Below are 23,546 nucleotides of genomic sequence, written 5' to 3' on the forward strand. Positions count from 1 at the left end.
CCAGCTCGCAACACCTCACGAGATCTAACATGATTCACAAGACGTTGCAATGTAAACCTATTCCATTGTGGGCGGAGCACTTTAGGTAATCTGCATTCCTGAGCAGGATGGCTAGTCTCACTATAATGTGCAAATTTCTGAGTTACCCGAGGTGTTGGGATCTATTCTTTTTGTCTCAAGAGACCTCGGGAGAGGACCATTCAGCCCTGATCCCCATAAACAGGGACCAGACGGAAGGGCACTTGTGGGGGACTCCCAGAGGACCCGAGGCCCCCAGGTACATACCCTTGGAACAGGGTAGTGCCACCTGGGTGCTAGCCTGGCACTGCCAAGGTGCCATGCTGGCATTTTGTGTGTGGTGATCGGGCTGGGGTGATCTGTGGCCGGGGACCCTCCCATTGTGTGTTGAACCTTTGGGTGGGGTTGGAGGGTCGGGGGTCACATTGGGGGCCTTGGAGTTTGGGAAGCCATTTAAAAATGGCGTCCTGCTCTCTTACTACACTGAAGCGTTCCGGCGAGCAGAGCTCATCGGTGTAGATAATGGGGCTATGTGCGGCCTTGGCCGCACGGTCCCCGCTGAGACCCCTTATTTAATGTGAGTCACGTTTTATAGTCATGTCTTTCTCAGCGCTGTGAACACGCGGCTAAACACGCTCGCTATGGGACTTTGTTGAATCGCATTCGTTAACTCAGATTCTCTCTCCATGGAACTGCTTGACCTCCTGGGTATTTCCAAAACTTTGGGCAAGGCCTTCTGCTTTTGATCCTGGTGGGATCTTCCGGTCCTGCTGGTGGCGGCAACCCCCCCCCCCCCCATGTGGGTTTCCTGGCGGCATGGGGTGCATTCCATGGGATGGTGTAACTAGTTGTGAGAAAATCTCATTACATGGCAAAGTTTTGGAATGTACAACAGAGGATAATTCAACATTACTTTTAAAGGATAAGAAAATAACATGGTTAGCGTTTACGCTTACGCAGTTTCTTCATGTACCACAAAACAGCGACATTTGTTTTTTCTAACATTAATAACTTTCAAGCAATTCAAATAACTGGGCTCTCGTTTAAAGAGTTGCATTTAACCCAACAGTTATGGGCTGTGGACTCCAATCTCAGAATATCATCTTCCTGGAGGATAGCTGCCATTGATTGATTGGACAAATTTCCTCAAATGCGAGCTTGTGTAAGACAACAAAACTACGAAGCCTATTAGTAATGAGCTTAGGAGGAGCTTCTTCACCCAAAGGGTTGTGAATCTATGAAATTCCCTGCACAGTGAAGCAGTTGAGGCTCCTTTATTAAATGTTTTCAAGATAAAGATAGATAGATTTTTGAAGAATAAAGGAATAAAGGGTTATGTGAAGAATAAAGGAATAATGGGTTATGGTGTTCGGGCGGGAAAGTGGAGCTGAATCCACAAAAGATCAGCCATGATCTCATTGAATGGCGGAGGAGGTTCGAGGAGCCAGGTGGCCTACTCCTGCTCCTCGTTCTTATGTTAAACTAGGGGAGGGAGTGGTTTAAAAAATGGGTTTATATTGCATTCATGGTAGTGGTACTCTGAAAAGATAAAGGAACTATAAAATAATATCTTTATAACCAAATTGTAAAATGCATATTATGGTTTTCAGTGACTCATGATATTTACTCTTCAAATACTGTTCTTGAAGTCCTGTGGCTGTAGATCTTTAATTCTTTTGCTCTAATTATTTAATCCTTCAAAGGACAGAAGGTTTTTCTCTAATGCAAAAATTGGTCCCATTTTCACTTTTACACCATTTCTTGACAAATTATTTTTTATTATAATTGCTGCAAGTTCAAAATTATAGTGGTGCAACCATTTTCTCGTGACACCATAAAAAAGATCCGATATCAACCCTTTCTATTATGGATATCTCTACACCTTTGAACAACTGCATGATGTTGTCCAGATAAGAATTGGTGAAAGTCACGCACTAATGATTGGCAAACTTAAATGTCCAATCAGAGAATGAACACAAGAAAAAAAAATCATAGTGTACTCATAAGTCACTCTTTGTTTTTTTTAATCCTATTTGATTAGACATATGTGAGTTAGAGATTCTGATATACAAATCTTTAAACGTGGAAGTACAAATGGATTAAAGATTTTAAAGAACTATGGGATCTTGTGTCATTTTTATTTACCTGTCAACTGGTGAATTGAGCCCACTGTGAAGTGACAAATGATGTTTTGACGGAATGGTCACAGCGATATTCTGCAAAGAAAGAAGCAAAGGGAATACAAATTATTCAAAATGTAGTGAAAAGCCCTACTAAACATACATTTAAGGGGATCAGGGGTTATGGGGAGAAGGCAGGAGAATGGAGATGAGAAAATATCAGCCATGATTGAATGGCGGAGCAGACTCAATGGGCCGAGTGGCCTAATTCTGCTCCTATGTCTTATGGTCTTCAGTGACCAGAAGTGAAAGGATGGAGCAGTAATCTGGAGAAAGGGGACAGGATCACTTGCCTGTTGTAGAACTGGCCCGACATTCATCTGTGGATGAACAGATCTGCTTCATTCCATCAGATTAGTGCCTGGGTGGTTAAACATACAAAATAGGAGAAGTTGGCGTTCGGCCCGTTGAGCCTGCTATGCCATTCAACAAGACCATGGCTGATCTGTTAGCATTCTCAGAATCCTTTTAATGCAGAAGGAGGCCATTCAGCCATTAGGACTACTTTTCCTTCTACGCCTGATAACCTTTGATTCTCTTGCCTAATAGGGATCTATCTACCTCTGCCTTAAAAATATTCAGTGATGACTTCCGGGTGCGGCTATGCTGAGCTAAGTCGCACGTTTGGCAGCACCCGCCAGAAACAGACTTTTGGGCTCTTTTAAGGCACCCCAACAGCAATTGTTCAACGGTTCCAAGCGTGGGAAGGTGACAGTACGGTTCTCCCGGCACTGTATGGATTGGACCAGGAGTGGAGCGGTCAAGAAAGTGATTTTAGTGCAGTGAAAAGTGCGAGGGAGGAGAAGCAAGATGGCGGTGGGTGGAGACCAAGCAGCGTGGGCGCAGTGGTCGCAGGAGCAGCAGGAGTTCCTCAAACGCTGCTTTGTGGAGCTGAAGGCAGAACTGCTAGAGCCGATGAAGGCGTCGATCGACAAGCTGGTGGAGTCCCAGGAGGCCCAAGAGTCGGCGGATCTGGGAGGTGCGGCAAAAAGCCTTGGAGAACGAGGATGAGATTCTGGACCTGGCAGTGAAGGTGGAGGCGCACGAGGCGCTGCACAAGAAGTGGCAAGAAAAATTTGAGGACATGGCGAATCGGGCGAGGAGGATGAATCTCCGAATTCTGGGTCTCCCGGAGGGAGTGGAGGGGTCTGATGCCGGGGCATATGTGGTCACGATGCTCGACGCGCTGATGTGCGCGGGAGCTTTTCCGAGGCCCCTGGAGCTGGACGGGGCTCATCGAGTCCTGGCGAGGAGGCCCAAGGCCAACGAGCCGCCAAAGGCGGTAATGGTGCAGTTCCACCGCTTTGTGGACAGGGACTGTGTCCTGAGATGGGCCAAAAAGAACGGAGCAGCAGGTGGGAAAACACAGAGATCCAAACATACCAGGACTGGAGCGTGGAGGTGGCCAAGAAGAGGGCCGGCTTCAACCGGGCTAAGGCGGTTCTACATTGGAAGGGGGTGAAGTTCGGGATACTGCAGCCAGCGCGATTGTGGGTCACATTTCAGGATCGGCACCACTACTTTGAGACACCGGAGGAGGCGTGGACATTTATCCAAACTGAAAGGTTGGACTCGAACTGAGGGTTTGATGGGAGGGGGTGCCTAGGGGGTTACTGTGTTTTGGGGGCGTTCTGTTCTGTTTTCTTTGGTGCTGGGTGGGGTTGGGCGAAATGGTTCGATGTGGGGGCTGTGTGATGTGGGCGTCGGTGTTGGAAGGTGGGGGGGGGTTGGAGGCCCGGGGATGGGAGTTGAGACAAGGCTGCAAAAAGGGAGCTGTCCCAGAGGGGGTGGGGCCAACTTGGATGGAAAGCGCGGGCGTTTTCCCGCGCTAGGGAAGGAAGGGGGCGGGGCCGGAGGGGGAAGGGCGGTACTGGAGAGGAGCACACACTGAATGCCAGGGGGAGGTGGAGGGATTCTCACGCTGGGGGGGTCGATGGAGTGGCTGGAGAGGCCGGGGTCAGCAGGAGTCAGCTGACTTACGGGAGTGCCATGGGGGGAGCAAACGGCTAGAGGAGGATCTAGCTGGGGGTGGGGGGGGGAACTGGGTTGCTGCTGCATTGGCCAAAGAGGAGCTGGAGCTGGGAGAGGGAGTCGGGGCGGGGGTCCACCGTCTGGGGGAACGGAGTAATGCGGGAGGTGTGAGCACGTGGCTGGCCTAAAAAGGGAGATGGCTAGTCGACAGGGGGGGGGGGGGGGGTGGCGGGAAGCCCCCTGATCCGGCTGATAACTTGGAATGTGAGGGGCCTGAACGGGCCGGTCAAGAGGACCCGGGTATTCGCGCACTTAAAGGGACTGAAGGCAGATGTGGTGATGCTCCAGGAGACGCATTTGAAGGTGGCAGATCAGGTTAGGCTGAGAAAGGGGTGGGTAGGGCAGGTCTTTCACTCGGGGTTGGACGAGAAGAATAGAGGGGTGGCGATTCTGGTGGGGAAGCGGGTGTCATTTGAGGCGCTGAACATTGTGGCAGATAATGGAGGTCGGTACGTGATGGTGAGCGGTAAGCTGCAGGGGGTGCGGGTGGTATTAGTGAACGTATATGCCCCGCATTGGGTGGAGCTGGACCTGGGGGAGAAGAGGGACCAGCGCCCGCTGTGGCGCCTCGATGTGGGACTGTTGGCGGATGAAGGGGTGTGCGGGCAGATTTGGGAGTGTATCAAAAGATACTTAGAGGTCAATGACAATGGGGAGGTGCAGGTGGGGGTAGTCTGGGAGGCGTTGCAGGCGGTGGTCAGGGGAGAGCTAATCTCCATTAGGGCCCATAGGGAGAAGAGAGAGAGGAGAGAGAGGGAGAGACTGGTGGGGGATATATTAAGGGTGGACAGGAGCTATGCAGAGGCCCCCCCGAGGAGGGACTACTTTGGGAGCGACGGAACCTCCAGACGGAATTCGACTTGATGACTACTGGGAAAGCAGAGGCGCAATGGAGAAAAGCGCACGGGGCGGCGTATGAGTACGGGGCGAAGGCGAGTCGGATGCTGGCTCATCAGCTTCAGAAGAGGGAGGCAGCGAGGGAGATTGGTGGAGTTAGGGATAAAGGGGGGAACACGGTGCGGAGAGCGGTGGGAATAAACAAGTTAATCAGGGACTTCTGTGAGGAGCTGTATAGGTCTGAGCCCCCGATGGGGGACGGGGGGGATGCGCCAATTTCTAGATCGGCTGAGGTTCCCGAGGGTGGAGAGGAGCAAGTGGCTGGTTTGGGGGCACTGATTGGGCTGGAGGAGCTGGTTAAGGGACTAGGGAGCATGCAGGCAGGGAAGGCCCCGGGGCCGGATTGGTTCCCGGTAGAATTTTATAGGAAGTACGTGGACTTGCTGGGCCCGCTGCTAGTGAGGACATTCAAGGAGGCGAGGGCGGGGGGGGGACGGACGGGGGGGGATGGACCTTGCCCCCGACAATGTCCAGGGCGCTGATCTCTTTGATCTTGAAGCGGGACAAAGACCCATTACAGTGTGGATGAACAGGCCGATCTCACTCCTCAATGTTGACGCAAAGTTGCTGGCGAAGGTTCTGGCCACGAGAATTGAGGACTGTGTCCCGGGGGTGATTCATGAGGACCAGACGGGATTTGTGAAGGGTAGGCAGCTGAACACCAATGTGCGGAGGCTCCTTAATGTAATTATGATGCCTTCGGTGGAGGGGGAAGCGGAGGTAATGGCGGCTATGGACGCGGAGAAGGCCTTCGATAGGGTGGAGTGGGAGTATCTTTGGGAGGTGCTGCGGAGGTTTGGGTTTGGGGAGGGGTTCATCAGTTGGGTTAGGCTACTATATAAAGACCCGGTGGCGAGTGTGGCTACGAACCAGCGGAGGTCGGAATACTTTCGGCTGTACCGGGGGACGAGGCAAAGGTGTCCCCTGTCCCCCTTGTTGTTTGCACTGGCAATTGAGCCGCTGGCCATGGCATTGAGGGAGTTCAGGAACTGGAGGGGATTGGTTCGGTTCAGTGGGGGCGGGGGGAGAGGAACACCGGGTGTCGCTGTATGCTGATGACCTGTTATTGTATGTTGCGGACCCAGTGGAGGGGATGGCGGACGTCATGCGGATCCTTAGGGAGTTTGGGGACTTTTCGGGGTATAAACAGAACGTGGGGAAGAGTGAGCTCTTTGTGATACACCCAGAAGTCCAGGGAAGGGGGATAGACAAGCTTCCACTGAAGAGGGCGGTAAAGGAACTTTCAGTACCTGGGGATCCATGTAGCTAGGAGTTGGGGGGGGGCCCTGCACAAGCTCAAGATGACGTGGTTGGTGGAGCAGATGGAGGAGGATTTTAAAAGATGGGATATGTTGCCACTCTCACTGGCGGGTAGGGTGCAGTCGGTTAAAATGACGGTCCTTCCGAGGTTTCTCTTTGTATTTCAGTGCCTTCCCATTCTGATCCCTAAGGCCTTTTTTAAACGGGTAAGCAGAAGCATCATGGGATTCGTGTGGGCGAATAAGATCCCGAGGGTATAAAGGGTTTTCCTGGAGCGTAGCATGGACAGAGGAGGGCTGACGTTGCCGAATCTATGTGGCTACTGCTGGGCAGCCAATGTGGCAATGATCCGTAAGTGGGCAATGGAAGGGGAGGGGGCGGCGTGGAAGAGGCTAGAGATGGCGTCCTGTGTGGGCACAAGTCTGAGGGCGCTGGTGACGGCACCAATGCCGCTCCCGCCGACAAGGTACAGCATGCGTCCGGTGGTAGCGGCGACTCTGAAGATTTGGGGACAGTGGAGGCATCATAGGGGTGAGGTGGGGGCCTCGGTTTGGTCCCCGATTCGAGAGAACCATCAGTTTGTCCCGGGAAGGATGGATGGGGGGTTTCTGAGCTGGCATCGGGCAGGCATTAAAAGAATGGGGGACCTCTTCATTGATGGGACGTTTGCGAGCCTAGGGGCGCTGGAGGAGAAATTTGGGCTACCCCCAGGAAACGCTTTTAGGTAAATGCAGGTGAGGGCGTTTGTGAAATGGCAGGTGAGGGAATTCCCGCTGCTTCCGGCACGTGGGATTCAGGACAGGGTGATCTCGGGGGTATGGGTTGGAGAAGGCAAGGTCTCGGCGATTTACCAGGAGCTGCAAGAAGAGGAGGAGACCTCGGTGGAGGAGCTAAAGGGCAAATGGGAGGAGGAGCTCGGGGAGGAGATAGATGAGGGTCTGTGGGCCGATGCCCTGAGTCGGGTTAATTCTTCCTCCTCTTGCGCCAGGCTCAGCCTGATACAGTTTAAAGTTGTTCACAGAGCGCATATGACAGGAGCGAGGTTGAGTAGGTTCTTTGGGGTGGAGGACAGATGTGTGAGGTGCTCAGGGAGCCCGGCAAATCACGTCCATATGTTCTGGACGTGCCCGGCGCTGGATGGGTTTTGGAGGGGTTTTGCGAGGACTATGTCCAAGGTGGTGAACGCCCGGGTCAAGCCGAGCTGGGGATTGGCATTATTTGGGGTATCGGACGAGCCGGGAGTGCAGGAGGTGAAAGAGGCCGGTATTCTGGCCTTTGAGTCCCTGGTTGCCCGGCGGAGAATTTTGTTACTGTGGAAGGATGCGAAGCCCCCTCGCGTGGAAGCCTGGATTAATGACATGGCAGGGTTCATTAAGTTGGAGAGGATAAAGTTTGCCTTGCGAGGGTCTGGGCAAGGGTTCTCCAGGCGGTGGCAACCGTTCCTAGATTTTCTCAGCAGCAGCAGCAAACCGGGGGGGGGGGGTTCTTCTGGGGTGGCGTTTGGGTTAGGGTGGGGGTTTTCCCTATTTGTGTTTTTATTGTTATACGGGGGGGTTATTGTAGTTTGGGGAAATTCTATGTATAATTCTTGTGGGTGGTGTTCTTATGTTCTTGTTTCTTTTTTCTGTGGAAAATCTGTTGAAAATTTGAATATTTAAAAAAAAATATTCAGTGATCCAGCTTCCATCACTATCTGAGGCAGTGAGTTCCAATGTTGCATATCCCTCTGATTGTAAAAGAAATCTCATGTCTCCTACACCGGCAACCCCTAATTTTTAAATTGTGCCCCTCGTTCTGGACTCACCCACAAAAGGAAACATCTTTTCCACAATCACTTTGTTAAGACTATTCAGGATCTTATATATTTCAGTTAGTTCATCCCTCACCCTTCTAAACTCCAGTGGAAACAAGACCAGTCTGTCCAATCTTTCCTCATGAGACAACCCAGTCATTCCAGGTATCAATCGAGTAAACCTCCTCTGAACCACCTCCAATGCATTTACATCCTTGAATAAAGGAGACCAAAACTACACAGTGTTTGAGACGCAGTCTCACCAATGCCCTATAAAACTGAAGCATAACATTCTTATTTTTAGGTTCAATTCCTGTCATAATAAAGGATAGCATTCCATTTGCCTTCGTGATTACATGCTGCACCTGCATACTAATGTTTTGCGACTCCTGCACGGGAACACCTGGATCCCACTGCACCTCGGCGTTCTGTAGTCGTTCTCCACTTAAATACTCTGCTTTCTATTCTTCCTGCCAAAATGGACAAATTGGCAATTTCCCACATTATAATCCAGCTCCCCAGATCTTTGCCCTGGGGCATATCCATCTTCAAACACCTCATGTCTTCTTTACGACATAAAGATTAAAATTAACCCCCGTGTGTGGAGACCTACCTACTTCCAACATTATTCTCCTATATTAAGTATCATGTAAAATATTCAAATACGTGTTACTTCAGAGTACACGCTGTTAAATCAGTACTTTTCAAAGTTATGAAACATGTCCTTTACTTTCAAATTTCCCATTATTTCAGAAGTCCGAGCCGAAACAATGAAAGGCAGCATGTTTTTTTGGCAAAACTATTGATGTATGTAATAGCTTGAGAACTCTGCCCTTGAACACTGTTCTGAATGATCTACATTATTGCCTCAAACATTTTCAAAGCCCTCAACATGATCTGGCACTGTACATTTCCAAGCAGATTACTCCTGTCCTCCCACCAACATAATGTCATGGCTCTTCCATTTTCTTTCAAATTCTTTTTCCATGAATAAATGTTCCCTTGGGTTCGGTCTCCTTTTCCATACTGTTTCTTCTTTGTAATAATGTCCTCAAATCAATCAAGGCTTCTATGTAGTCTTACTCAAAATTATTGTTTCCGGGGGCACGAAAACTAAAATCCCCTCAATTCCAAAAGTATTCCTTCGTCCAACAATCCTCTGACTTTTGAAATCTTTGAAACGAACCACTCTTTTTTTTAGCTCAGTTTTCCAATTAAAAAAAGAGTTGTTCCTTGTGATTTTAATGAAAAGCATGTAGTTACCCTTTTCGAAATGATGTTTCCACATGAAGGCAAACTGATGAGTCAATCTAACATAAGAACATAAGAACTAGGAGCAGGAGTAGGCCATCTGGCCCCTCGAGCCTGCTCCACCATTCAATGAGATCATGGCTGATCTTTTGTGGACTCAGCTCCACTTTCCGGCCCAAACACCATAACCCTTAATCCCTTTATTCTTCAAAAAACTATCTATCTTTATCTTAAAAACATTTAATGAAGGAGCCTCTACTGCTTCGCTGGGCAAGGAATTCCATAGATTCACAACCCTTTGGGTGAAGAAATTCCTCCTAAACTCAGTCCTAAATCTACTTCCCCTTATTTTGAGGGTACACCCCCTAGTTCTGCTTTCCACCCACCAGTGGAAACAACCTGCCCGCATCTATCCTATCTATTCCCTTCGTATCTTTATATGTTTCTATAAGATCCCCCGCATCCTTCTAAATTCCAACGCGTACAGTCCCAGTCTACCCAACCTCTCCTCGTAATCCAACCCCTTCAGCTCTGGGATTAACCTAGTGAATCTCCTCTGCACACCCTCCAGTGCCAGTACGTCCTTTCTCAAGTAAGGAGACGAAAACTGAACACAATACTCCAGGTGTGGCCTCACTAACACCTTATACAATTGCAGCATAACCTCCCTAGTCTTAAACTCCATCCCTCTAGCAATGAAAGACAAAATTCCATTTGCCTTCTTAATCACCTGTTGCACCTGTAAACCAACTTTTTGCGACTCATGCACTAGCACACCCAGGTCTCTCTGCACAGCAGCATGTTTTAATATTTTATCATTTAAATAATAATCCCTTTTGCAGTTATTCCTACCAAAATGGATAACCTCACATTTGTCAACATTGTATTCCATCTGCCAGACCCTAGCCCATTCACTCAGCCTATCCAAATCCCTCTGCAGACTTCCAGTATCCTCTGCACTTTTTGCTTTACCACTCATCTTAGTGTCGTCTGCAAACTTGGACACATTGCCCTTGGTCCCCAACTCCAAATCTTCTATGTACAGTTTCTTTGCTTTCAATATATAACCTTGTAAGCATTTTTTTTCTAGAAAGAAACCAAATGGTAAAATGTAATAGGCACAGCTATTCATAAATGTAAATTAAGAGGAGAAAATGAAACACATAACTCAGCCCCATGCAAATTTGTTGGAAACGATTGGTTTGGGGATGACTTGCCAACATCCCATATTGTCCTAGCTGCCTGGGACTTGAGAACTATCCTTTCAATGCACAGAAATTCACCAAAATGCAACTGCGCAAACCGATAGAAGATGCCACCAACAAAAAATGGCCTTAAATTAGTACTACGAATTGTAATTAGCAGTGAGAACTGGATTACTTTCATTAAACATGGCTTTGTCCGAAAAAAGTTCAAGTTTAAAACTGCATGGCAGGCACTTACTGCTGGAAACTGGAGTCCAACTGCAGATTTAGGTGTTAACTGGCCAGCCATGTGTAAATTGTCATTGGAATCCAAGAACCCAGAAGAGCTCAGATAACCATCAGTCTCACAATCAGCTAATCAGAAACAGAGAAAACAATGAAAGTAATTGGCTTCAAAACGGCCTTGACCACATCAATTTTATTCTTCCTGTGTTACATTTTAACTAAGAATACAATAAACCATCTGATAAAACATCCAGCACCTAGCTGAATTCCACTGACACACGTATTAAAATATTACCAGCCCCAAAATCCAAATCAGCGGAACTGAAAAAGTTACCATTTATGTTGTAATGGTACAACAATTTAGTGCGTCAAACGAGTGAAAATCCATAAATCTACAGGCTTCAATTCTTTGGAAAATAGGTTTGCCATGGACTAAAAGTGGTGAGGGGATGCAAGATAATAGTTCCAATGCCACCTTGACAATGCCACCTGATTTGATATAGAACGACCAGAAATCGCTATTAATTTGATTTCTGTGATCTATTACTTGGGTGGCTTGGCTAATTTCAGCAACTCCCATGTGGGAAATGAACTGGCAATAGTATCCATTTGGGATAGGGGCTGGTTTAGCTCAGTGGGCTAGACACCTGGTTTGTGATGCAGAACAAGGCCAGCACCATGGGTTCAATTCCCGTACCAGCTGAGAATTCTGAATTCTCCCTCTGTGTATTGGAACAGGTGCCGGAACGTGATGACTAGGTGCTTTTCACAGTAACTTCATTGCAGTGTTAATGTTAACCTACTTGCGACAATAAAGATTATTTATTTTATAGTATATTGGAGCACAGATATTCTGCTATTACTTGGCCTTATGGAAATATACTAGGGCCAGGATTTTCGGGCGGCAGAGGCGGCTCACCATTCGCCAGGATCCAAATCAATGGCCAGTTGCGTTGCTCGCCGGTTGCGCTGCCGGGGAGAATCCACCAGCCAATGGCAACCCACCTCCAACATGGGGTGGGGGGGGAGGGAGGGGAGTGCCAGAAAAGCCTGGCCTAGATGTATTCCTCTAATGTTGGAGGAGGAAAATATATACAAGCAAGCGCTATATTTGATCTTTTTGTGCCACTTTAATAATACTTTTGTTTGAAGTACTCCTGGCAAATATATTCATGCAATTAATCAGCAAACATATGCATATATCTGTGGTTTGAAACCAGCTTTGGAAAATATTTCAATCTGCAACGAGAAATTCTTTGCACTGCAAGCTCCTTATTCCTTCAGGAAGGACACGGGACCGGACATGTCATTTCCCCTCGCAGGCGGTGAAAAATTGGAAAATAAAGTAGCCTTGCATTATTCCTGTATTAGGAAACCTGACTGGAAGACACATGGAAATGAGGGCTGACGGTCAATAAAATGAAACGAAATGCTACGCAGTTTGTGCTTCACAATAAACTCAGATTTTGAGAGAAGCCGAAAGCACCCACTTTGAGACTCTAAGTATTATTTAGATATAGAATAACATTGGACCAGAGTTATATCACTGGCATCAAACATGGGACAGATCATACAACATTACACTGGTTGTTTGGCGTCCCTGTCCATGGTTAATTTCACCTCCCGTATATCACAGATTAGTCCGTTCAGAATTTTAGGACTAAATAGTCTGACTTGTCTAGGATTTAGCCACAAAATAATAATAATAAGGTGATTCCAGCTATCCTATATATTCAGGAGAACAAAATCTGGATTTGAAACTTATTTACTTATTTCAATTTAGTCTTACATGTCGCCGAAGAATAGTTAGTATGTCTGTAACGAAAAGTCTGATGTTGGTCAGCCTCCGGCTCCTCGGGCTCAGGTGGAAATGGAGGATTCAGCAAGATCTCAGTAGGACCTACGGTGGCTGGAGACTGGGAGATTTGCGTAGTTCCGGCTGCACTTTCTGTTGTGTCTTGAGGCACTTTTAGCTCTTCCAAGAGCTCATAAATCTTTTTCTTTTTCTCCTGCTCTTTCTTCTTCAGTTCGTCTTGCATGCGTTGCTTTCTTTCACGTTTTCTCTTGACCTCAGTCACACGATCTCGGATAGTCTTTGCAACCAACTTGTAATCGGCCTCGCACACAAAACCCAAGGTTACCTAACAAAGAGATAGAGCACACACTCAAAAAGGTGGCAGGACAACATTCTGCGGCAGAGAAACTAATTTTGCATTTACACATTTGATGCCATGGTATCAGTGTGCCCTTGGCGGCTATTCCCAAAACACAATTTAATTGTGTGATCTCATGTCCCTTGTTCACTGCACCAATACTTCTCTTTGAGTACAAAGTGAAATATCTCTACATTGATTGGATCTGATGTGTAATAATAAAAGAATGATACTGCTCATCTATCCGGTCTTCAAAAAATAGCTAATATATGTGCATAAATAATTGAGATTTTCAAGGAAGTGCACGCAGGACTACCTGCAGGTCAACGACACGGGGGAAGTCTCAGTAGCGGTGGTCTGGGAGGCGCTGAAAGCAGTGGTGAGAGGGGAGCTGATTTCGATCCGGGCTCATAGGGACAGGACGGATAGGGCAGAGGCGAACCGACTGATCAAGGAGATCTTACAGATAGGAGGTATGCGGCGACCCCGGGGGTGGAACTGTTAAGGGAACGTCGGAGGCTGCAGGCTGAGTTCCGGGTGTTGGCCACAGGCAAGGCAGTGGAGCAGCTTAGAAAGGCGAGGGGGGCGTTTTATGAACATGGGGAGAAGGCCAGCAGAATGCTGGCACAGCAGCTTAGGAAGAGGGAGGCGGCCAGGGAAATAGAAAAGGTGGTTGATGGGGATGGGAATCTGGGAGGGGACTCGGCTGGGCCAAACAGGGTGTTCAGGGACTTTTACAGCAGACTCTATCGCTCGGAACACCCGAGGGGATGAGACGCTTTTTGGACGGTCTGACCTTCCCAAGGGTGGGCAGAGAACTGGTGGACGGGCTGGGGGCTCCGATCAGGACCGAAGAAATAGCTGAGGGCTTGAAGGCAATGCAGTCGGGTAAAGCCCCGGGGCCGGACGGGTACCCGGTGGAATTCTACAAGAAATTCTCGGGGATATTAGGGCCGTTGCTCGTCAAGATTTTCAATGAGGCAAGGGACAGAGGGGTGCTGCCCCCGACGATGTCACAGGCCACGATTTTGTTAATACTCAAGCAGGACAAGAACCCGGAGCTATGTGGGTCTTATGGGCCGATTTCACTGCTTAATGTGGACGCCAAGTTGCTGGCCAAAGTTTTGGCCTCTAGGATTGAAGAATATGTGCCGGATGTGATTATGGAGGATCAAACTGGGTTTGTCAAGGGCAGGCAGTCGGTGGCCAATATAAGAAGGCTGCTCAACGTGATTATGATGCCCCGGAGAGTAGGGAGGTTGAGGTAGTTGTGGCCATGGTTGCAGAGAAGGCGTTCGACCGGGTGGAGTGGGACTATCTATGGGAGGTGTTGGGATGGTTTGGGTTCGGTAGGGATGGTTTGGGTTCGGTAGGGGCTTTATCGACTGGGTTAGGTTGTTGTACCAGGCCCTGGAGGCTAGTGTGAGGACGAATAGGATGACCTCGGACTATTTTAGACTGCATCGGGAGACAGGACAGGGATGCCCCCTCTCCCCACTGCTGTTTGCATTAGCTATAGAGCCGCTGGCAATTGCTCCGAGAGCTTCAAGGGGTTGGAAGGGGCTGGTTAGGGGGGGGGGGGGGATACGACATAGGGTCTCGCTGTACGCGGATGACCTGCTCTTATATGTAGCAGATCCAGGGGCAGGGATGGGTGAGATCATGGTGACTTTGGGGGAATCTGGCCAGTTTTCGGGATATAAACTGAATATGCCAAAGAGCGAGATGTTTGTAGTCCAGGCAAGAGGTCAGGAGGGTCGGCTGGGGGAGCTACTGTTTAGGTTAGTGGGGGACAGTTTTAGGTACCTAGGTGGTGGTGCGCGACTGGGGCCGGTTACATAAGTTGAACTTGTTCCGGTTGGTCGAGCAGATGAGGGGCGGGTTCCGGAGATGGGATGCGCTACCGCTGTTGCTGGCTGGGAGGGTGCGGAAGGTTAAGATGACGGTCCTACCGAGATTTTTATTTGTATTCCAATGCCTCCCAATTTTCATCCCGCAGTCCTTTTTTAAGAGGATTAACAAAATCATTTTGGGCTTTGTCTGGGCAGGTAAGTCCCCGCGGGTGAAGAAGGCGATGCTCGAGAGGAATCAGGGGAGGAGGAGGGGGGGGGGGGGGGTGTGGGGGGGGGGGCTTGCCCTGCCAAACGTCAGTAATTACTACTGGGCGGCCAATATTACTATGATAAGGAAGTGGGTGGTGGGGGCGGGATCGGTTTGGGAGCGGATGGAGGCAGCTTCATGTAGAGGCACCAGCTTGGGGGCGTTGATAACGGCACCTCTGCCGTTCTCGCCGGCGAGATATTCTACCAGTCCTGTGGTGGTGGCGGCGTTGAGGATCTGGGGTCAGTGGAGGAGGTACATTGGAGCAGTGGGAGCATCGGTCTGGTCCCCAATATGTGACAACCACCAGTTTGCCCCAGGGAGCCTGGATGGGGGGTTTCGAGTATGGCGAAGGGCGGGAATTGAGAGGATGGAGGACCTGTTCCTGGAAGGGAGCTTCCCTAGCTTGAAGGCGCTGGAGGAGAAGTTTGGGTTGGCAAGAAGGAACGACTTCAGATATTTACAGGTGCGGGACTTTCTGCGCAGGCAGGTATCATCCTTCCCACTCCTGCCACTAAGGGGGATCCAGGATAGGGTAGTGTCTAGGGCATGGGTCAGAGAGGGGAGTGTCTCGGACATCTACAAAGAACAAATGGGGGCGGAGGAGACGCAGACCGAGGAGCTGAAGCGTAAGTGGGTGAAGGAGCTTGGGGGAGAGATGGAGGTCGGCTTGTGGGCAGACGCTTTGAGCAGAGTCAACGCGACCGCCAGATGCGCAAGGCTCAGCTTGATCCAATTCAAGGTAGTACACCGGGCCCATATGACAGTGGCCCAGATGAGTAGATTCTTTGGGGTGGAAGACAGGTGTGTAAAATGTGCGGGCGGACCAGCGAACCATGTCCACATAGAATATAGAACATTACAGCGCAGTACATAGAATATTACAACGCAGTACAGGCCCTTCGACCCTCGATGTTGCGCCGACCTGTGAAACCACTCTAAAGCCCATCTACACTATTCCCTTATCGTCCATATGTCTATCCAATGACCATTTGAATACCCTTAGTGTTGGTGAGTCCACTACTGTTGCAGGCAGGGCATTCCACGCCCTTACTACTCTCTGATTAAAGAACCTACCTCTGACATCTGTCCTATATCTATCTCTCCTCAATTTAAAGTTATGTCCCCTCGTGCTAGACATCACCATCCGAGGAAAAAGGCTCTCACTGTCCACCCTATCTAATGTTCTGATCATCTTGTATGCCTCAATTAAGTCACCTCTTAACCTTCTTCTCTCTAACGAAAACAGCCTCAAGTCCCTCAGCCTTCCCTCATAAGATCTTCCCTCCACACCAGGCAACATTCTGGTAAATCTCCTCTGCACCCTTTCCAATGCTTCCACATCCTTCCTATAATGCGGCGACCAGAATTGCACGCAATGCTCCAAATGTGGCCGCACCAGAGTTTTGTACAGCTGCAACACGACCTCATGGCTCCGAAACTCAATCCCTCTACCAATAAAAGTTAACACACCGTACGCCTTCTTAACAACCCTCTCAACCGGGGTGGCAACTTTCAGGGATCTATGTACATGGACACCGAGATCTCTCTGCTCATCCACACTGCCAAGAATCTTACCATTAGCCCAGTACTCTGTCTTCCTGTTAGAAGCATAGAATCATAGAAGTTTACAGCATGGAAACAGGCCCTTCGGCCCAACCAGTCCATGCCGCCCAGTTTTTACCATTAAGCTAGTCCCAGTTGCCCGCACTTGGCCCATAACCCTCTATACCCATCTTACCCATGTAACTATCTAAATGCTTTTTAAAAGACACAATTGTACCCGCCTCTACTACTACCTCTGGCAGCACATTCCAGACACTCACTACCCTCTGAGTGAAGAAATTGCCCCTCTGGGCCCTTCTGAATCTCTCCCCTCTCACCTTAAACCTATGCCCTCTAGTTTTAGACTCCCCTACCTTTGGGAAAAGATGTTGACTATCTACCTTATCTATGCCCCTCATTATTTTATAGACCTCTATAAGATCACCCCTAAGCCTCCTACGCTCCAGGGAAAAAAGTCCCAGTCTATCCAGCCTCTCCTTATAACTCAAACCATCAAGTCCCGGTAACATCCTAGTAAATCTTTTCTGCACTCTTTCAAGTTTAATAATATCCTTTCTATAATAGGGTGACCAGAACTGCACACAGTATTCCAAGTGTGGCCGTACCAATGTCTTGTACAACTTCAACAAGACGTCCCAACTCCTGTATTCAATGTTCTGACCAATGAAACCAAGCATGCTGAATGCCTTCTTCACCACCCTGTCCATCTGCGACTCCACCTTCAAGGAGCTATGAACCTGTACTCCTAGATCTCTTTGTTCTATAACTCTCCCCAACGCCATACCTTTAACTGAGTAGGTCCTGGCCTGATTCGATCTGCCAAAATGCATCACCTCACATTTATCTAAATTAAACTCCGTCTGCCATTCGTCGGCCCACTGGCCTAATTGATCAAGATCCTGTTGCAATCCTAGATAACCTTCTTCACTATCCACTGTGCCACCAATCTTGGTGTCATCTGCAAACTTACTAACCATGCCTCCTAAATTCTCATCCAAATCATTAATATAAATCACAAATAACAGTGGACCCAGCACCGATCCCTGAGGCACACCACTGGTCACAGGCCTCCAGTTTGAAAAACAACCCTCTACAACCACCCTCTGTCTTCTGTCGTCCAGCCAATTTTGAATCCAATTGGCAACCTCACCCTGGATCCCGTGAGCTTTAACCTTCTGCAACAACCTACCATGCGGTACCTTGTCAAAGGCTTTGCTAAAGTCCATGTAGACAACGTCTACTGCACTGCCCTCATCTACCTTCTTGGTCACCCCCTCAAAAAACTCAATCAAATTTGTGAGACATGATTTTCCACACACAAAGCCATGCTGACTGCCCCAAATCAGTCCTTGCCTCTCTAAATGCTTGTAGATCCTGTCTCTCAGAATACCTTCCAGCAACTTACCTACTACAGACGTTAGGCTCACCGGTCTGTAGTTCCCAGGCTTTTCCCTGCTGCCCTTCTTAAACAAGGGCACAACATTCGCCACTCTCCAATCTTCAGGCACCTCACCTGTGGCTGCCGATGATTCAAATATCTCTGTTAGGGGACCCGCAATTTCCTCCCTAGCCTCCCTCAACATCCTGGGATACATTTCATCAGGTCCCGGGGATTTATCTACCTTGATGCGCTTTAAGACTTCCAGCACCTCCTCCTCTGTAATATGCACACTTCTCAAGACATCACTATTTATTTCCCTTAGTTTCCTAACATCCATGCCTTTCTCCACCGTGAATACCGATGAGAAATATTCATTCAGGATCTCACCCAACTCTTGTGGCTCTGCACATAGATGTCCTTGTTGACCCTTAAGAGGCCCTACTCTGTCCCTAGTTACTCTTTTTCCCTTTATGTATCTGTAGAAGCTCTTTGGATTCTCCTTTGCATTATTTGCCAAAGCAATTTCATGTCCCCTTTTTGCCCTCCTGATTTCCCTCTTAACTCTATTTCGACAATCTCTATACTCTTCAAGGGATCCACTTGATCCCAGTTGTTTATGTACGTCATATGCCTCCTTCTTTTTTTTGACCAGAGTCTCAATATCTCGAGTCACCCAGGGTTCCCGACTTCTACCAGCCTTGCCCTTCACTCTAAAGGGAATGTGCTTATCCTGAACCCTGGTTAACACATTTTTAAAAGCCTCCCATTTACCAGCCGTCCCTTTGCCTGCCAACAGTCTCCCCCAATCTACCTCTGAAGGTTCCTGTCTGATACCATCAAAATTGGCCTTGCCCCAATTAAGAATTTTAACTCTTGGGCCAGACCTATCATTCTCCATAGCTATCTTAAAACTAATGGAGTTATGGTCACTTGTCCCAAAGTGATTCCTCACTAACACTTCTGTCACTTGCCCTTCCTTATTTCCCAAGACGAGGTCAAGTTTTGCCCCTCTCTAGTCGGTCCATCCACATATTGAATGAGAAATTCCTCCTGAATACACTCAACAAATTTCCCTCCATCCAAGCCCCTATTGCTATGGCTGTCCAGTCAATGTTGGGAAAGTTAAAGTCCCCTACTATTACCACCCTATTATTCTTGCAGCTATCTGTAATCTCCTTACATATTTGCTCCTCAATTTCCCGCTGACTATTTGGGGGCCTGTAGTACAGTCCTATCAAGGTGATCTCTCCCTTCTTATTTTTCAGTTCCATCCATATAGACTCAGTGGGCGAACCCTCGGATATATCCCCTCTAAGTACTGCCGTGATGTTCTCCCTAATCAAAAACGCCACTCCCCCTCCTCTCTTACCTCCTGTTCTATCCTTTCTATAGCATCTGTACCCCGGAACATTGAGCTGCCAGTCCTGCCCCTCCCTTAGCCATGTTTCAGTCATAGCTATAATATCCCAGTCCCATGTGCCCATCCATGCCCTGAGTTCATCCGCTTTGTCCGTCAGGCCCCTTGCATTGAAATAAATGCAGTTTAATGTAGACTTTCCTTGCTCTCTGCCCTGCTTTCTCTGGTTATGCTTTACACACTCTCCCTTCCTGCCTTTTGTTTCCGTCCCCACTGACTTCCTACATCGGTTCCCATCCCCCTGCCACATTAGTTTAAACCCTCCCCAACTGCACTAGCAAACACCCCCCCCCCCCGAGAACATTGGTTCCGGTCCCACCCAGATGCAGACCGTCCAATTTGTACAGGTCCCACCTCCCCCAGAACCGGTCCCAATGTCCCAGGAATTTGAAACCCTCCCTCTTGCTCCATCTCTCAAGCCACGTATTCATCCTAGCTATCCTGTCATTCCTACTCTGACTATCACGTGGCACTGGTAGCAATCCTGAGATTACTACCTTTGAGGTCCGACTTTTTAGTTTAACTCCTAACTCCCTAAATTCAGCTTGTAGGACCTCATCCCGTTTTTTACCTATATCGTTGGTGCCTATATGCACCACGACAGCTGGCTGTTCACCCTCCCCCTCCAGAATGCCCTGCAGCCGCTCCGTGACATCCTTGACCCTTGCACCAGGGAGGCAACATACCAACCTGGATTCTCGTTTGCGTCCGCAGAAACACCTGTCTATTCCCCTTACAATTGAATCCCCTATCACTATAGCTCTGCCACTCTTTTTCCCGCCCTTCTGTGCAGCAGAGCCAGCCACGGTGCCATGAACCTGGCTGCTGCCACCTTCCCCTGGTGAGCCATCTCCCCCAACAGTTTCCAAAACGGTAAATCTGTTTTGGAGGGAGATGACCGCAGGGGATCCCTGCACTGCCTTCCTACTCTTCCTCTGTCTGTTGGTTACCCATTCCCTATCTGCCTCAGTAATTTTAATCTGCGGTGTGACCAGCTCACTGAATGTGCTATCCACAACTTCCTCAGCATCGCGGATGCTCCAAAGTGAGTCCATCCGCAGCTCCAGAGCCATCAAGCGGTCTAACAGGAGCTGCAGTTGGACACACTTCTTGCAGATGAAGGAGTCAGGGACACCAGAAGGGTCCCTGAATTGCCACATCTCACAAGAGGAGCATGACACGGGTCTGAGCTCTTCTGCCATGACTTAAACCTGAAGTTAAATTTGAACTACACTACACAGCTAAGAGAAAGTCAAAGAGAGAAAAGATAAAAAAATCACTTACCAGTCACAAGCCAACCACTTACCTGCTGGCTGTGATGTAATTGCTCCCGAGACTCCCTCACAGGTCTGCTTCTCTGCACCTCCTTGAGATGAGCACCAAATTCCCTTAACCAGTTAATTAATTTACTTAATCAATTGTTTTTTTTTTGTTTTGGGAAACTCAACCCCAAACACCCAAAAAAAAAAACACAGCCCTCACTCACCTCTTACCCAAACTCAGCCTTACCCAAACTCAGATACACTGTTTGCTTCCAGCACTCCTGTTATTCCTTCCAAAATGAATCACTTCACACTTTTCTGCATTAAACTCCATTTGCCACCTCTCAGCCCAGCGCTGCAGCTTATCTATGTCCCTCTGTAACTTGTAACATCCTTCCGCACTGTCCACAACTCCACCGACTTTAGTGTCATCTGCAGGTTTACTCACCCATCCTTCTATGCCCTCCTCCAGGTCATTTATAAAAATGACAAACAGCAGTGGCCCCAAAACAGATCCTTGTGGTACACCACTAGTAACTGGACTCCAGTCTGAACATTTTCCATCTACCACCACCCTTTGTCTTCTTCCAGCTAGCCAATTTCTTATCCAAACTGCTAAATCACCCTGAACCCATGCCTCCATATTTTCTGCAGTAGCCTACCGTGGGGAACCTTATCAAACGCTTTACTGAAATCCATATACACCACATCAACTGCTTTACCCTCATCCACCTGTTTAGTCACCTTCTCAACGAACTCAATAAGGTTTGTGAGGCACGACCTACTCTTCACAAAACCGTGTTGACTATCTCTAACCAAATTATTCATTTCCAGATGATTATACATCCTATACAGTTCCAACAGTTTTTCAACGTTTTTTAGCCTCCTGCTCCTCCCTGCAGCCATGCAGTCCAGTCACCATTTGTAAATACTTGTAGTAATTCGCACCCACAATACTTCCGCCTGAGTGGGGTGGAGAATCGCGGAAGGGCGGAGCATGAACTTTCCAAGTCACTAATCGCATTTAAATGCAAAGGCCAGTTTTGCATGTCCCCGCCAACGCGGGGCGCAAACCTAATTTTCGCTGCCAGGGAGGGGCCAGAGCATGGTGCCCAAATCGGCTCCAAGCGCGAACCTCGATTTGTACCAGACGCCCGATTCTCAGCCCGATCGTGATTCGGGTTTCTGGTATCGCGAGGCGGAGTCTCCAGCCTAGGATGGTTTCAGGTGCAATCCCCAGTCAATGTTGAGTTGGCCAATCAGTGTGTGTGTGTATTACATTACTGCAGTCCCCGAGCTGACAAAATGGAGATGGACCAGGATTCCACATCCTAATCGGTATCTGGTGACCCCCCTATTGGGTGAACAGAATGATTAGGACTCCCATGGTTGCATAGATAGCAATTACTCATCGTGTAAGCTTCAAAGCAAGCCCTTGACATTTGTCATCCCAAACAATCATTTACAAATGCAAAACCGATTGACAGCCTTGTCAATCTTGATATTGTAAAAGGTAAAAGTCCCATTCCTCTCGAATAGAACATTTAATCTTTAATGATTTGTTTGCACATCAAAATCAGATTAGCATAATCCACTTCATAGGAAAATAACCTGAACAAATCATACAGTTGGAGTCTTCCCCAAGTTCTAAGCTCTATCTATATAAATGCCACTCATTTCTTTTGAATCAAAGGAAAGCGATTGATAAAGCAGAATGTGACCCGCCTATCGAACAACCGCCTCAAAATAAGAATGGATCCAATGGACCCTCAGAGCTTGTGTTCGAGTATGTTTGAAAAAAAAGTAATAAAATTCAGTTTTATTGTTCATCAATCTGAAATCATGTTTATTGTTATATAACATGACATCCTGTATCTGATTTTGGGTTAATGATCTGACAGTGACTTACCTTCATAAGTTCCTCATTTCCAATGCTACCATTTTCATTCCGACCAATACTTTTTAAAAAATAAATATTTTGATTCTACTCCTTTTTCACATTTTCTCCCAGATTTACACCCACCAACAATGAACAATAATCAGTAACGAATATGTCAATCCCCATATCAATAACAACGATCCCATCCTCCCACCAAACCCAAACATTAGCCCGCATGTTCACATAAACAACTGCCAAAAAGGAATCAGGAATCACCCACAGTCACCATTAACACACACACAGCCCCTCCCTCCAACCCTCCCAACACCCCCTCCAACTAATGTTCGATGTTATCCAGTTCTTGAAAGTGCATAATGAATAATGCCCATGAATTGTAGAACCCCTCCAACCTTCCCCTCAGTTCAAACTTAACCTTCTCAAGAGTCAAGAATTCCAACAGGTCCCCCCACCACGCCAGGGCACAGGGTGGAAAGGTTGCTCTCCATCCAATCAGGATCTGCCTTTGGGCGATCAACGAGGCGAAGGCTACAACATCTGCCTCCGTGCCCGTTTCCAACCTTGGCTGGTCCGACACCCCGAATATGGACCCCCGTGGGCCCGGGTCCAGTTTCACGTGCACCACTTTAGAGATGACCCTAAAAACCTCCTTCCAGTAATCCTCTAGCTTTGGACAGGACCAAAACATACGAACGTGATATGCGGGAACCCCCCCCCCCCCATAGCGCTCACACACATCTTCTACTCCTTCAAATAATCGGCTCATCCTCGCCCTCGTGAGGTGTGCTCTGTATACCACCTTCAGCTGTATCAGCCCCAACCTCGCGCATGAGGAGGAGGCGTTCACTCTCCGGAGCACCTCACACCAGAACCCCTCCTCCATACCCTCTCCCAGCTCTTCCTCCCACTTT

General features: G+C 48.3%; 1 protein-coding gene across 1 annotated transcript in view; it reads right to left on the reverse strand.

The window, feature by feature from the left end:
* Window positions 1–23,546, reverse strand: part of wnk4a (WNK lysine deficient protein kinase 4a) — a 94,075-nt gene that overhangs the window by 24,587 nt on the left and 45,942 nt on the right. Inside the window, exons 7-9 of the mRNA XM_072487293.1 lie at window positions 12,649–13,000; window positions 10,873–10,988; window positions 2,164–2,234 (exon numbers count right to left, since the gene is read on the reverse strand). Of these exons, the coding sequence (XP_072343394.1) occupies window positions 2,164–2,234; window positions 10,873–10,988; window positions 12,649–13,000 (539 nt within the window). The remainder of the gene's footprint in view (window positions 1–2,163; window positions 2,235–10,872; window positions 10,989–12,648; window positions 13,001–23,546) is intronic.

This window comes from Scyliorhinus torazame, chromosome 21 (genome assembly GCF_047496885.1).
Source record: "Scyliorhinus torazame isolate Kashiwa2021f chromosome 21, sScyTor2.1, whole genome shotgun sequence".
Lineage (NCBI taxonomy): Eukaryota > Metazoa > Chordata > Chondrichthyes > Carcharhiniformes > Scyliorhinidae > Scyliorhinus > Scyliorhinus torazame.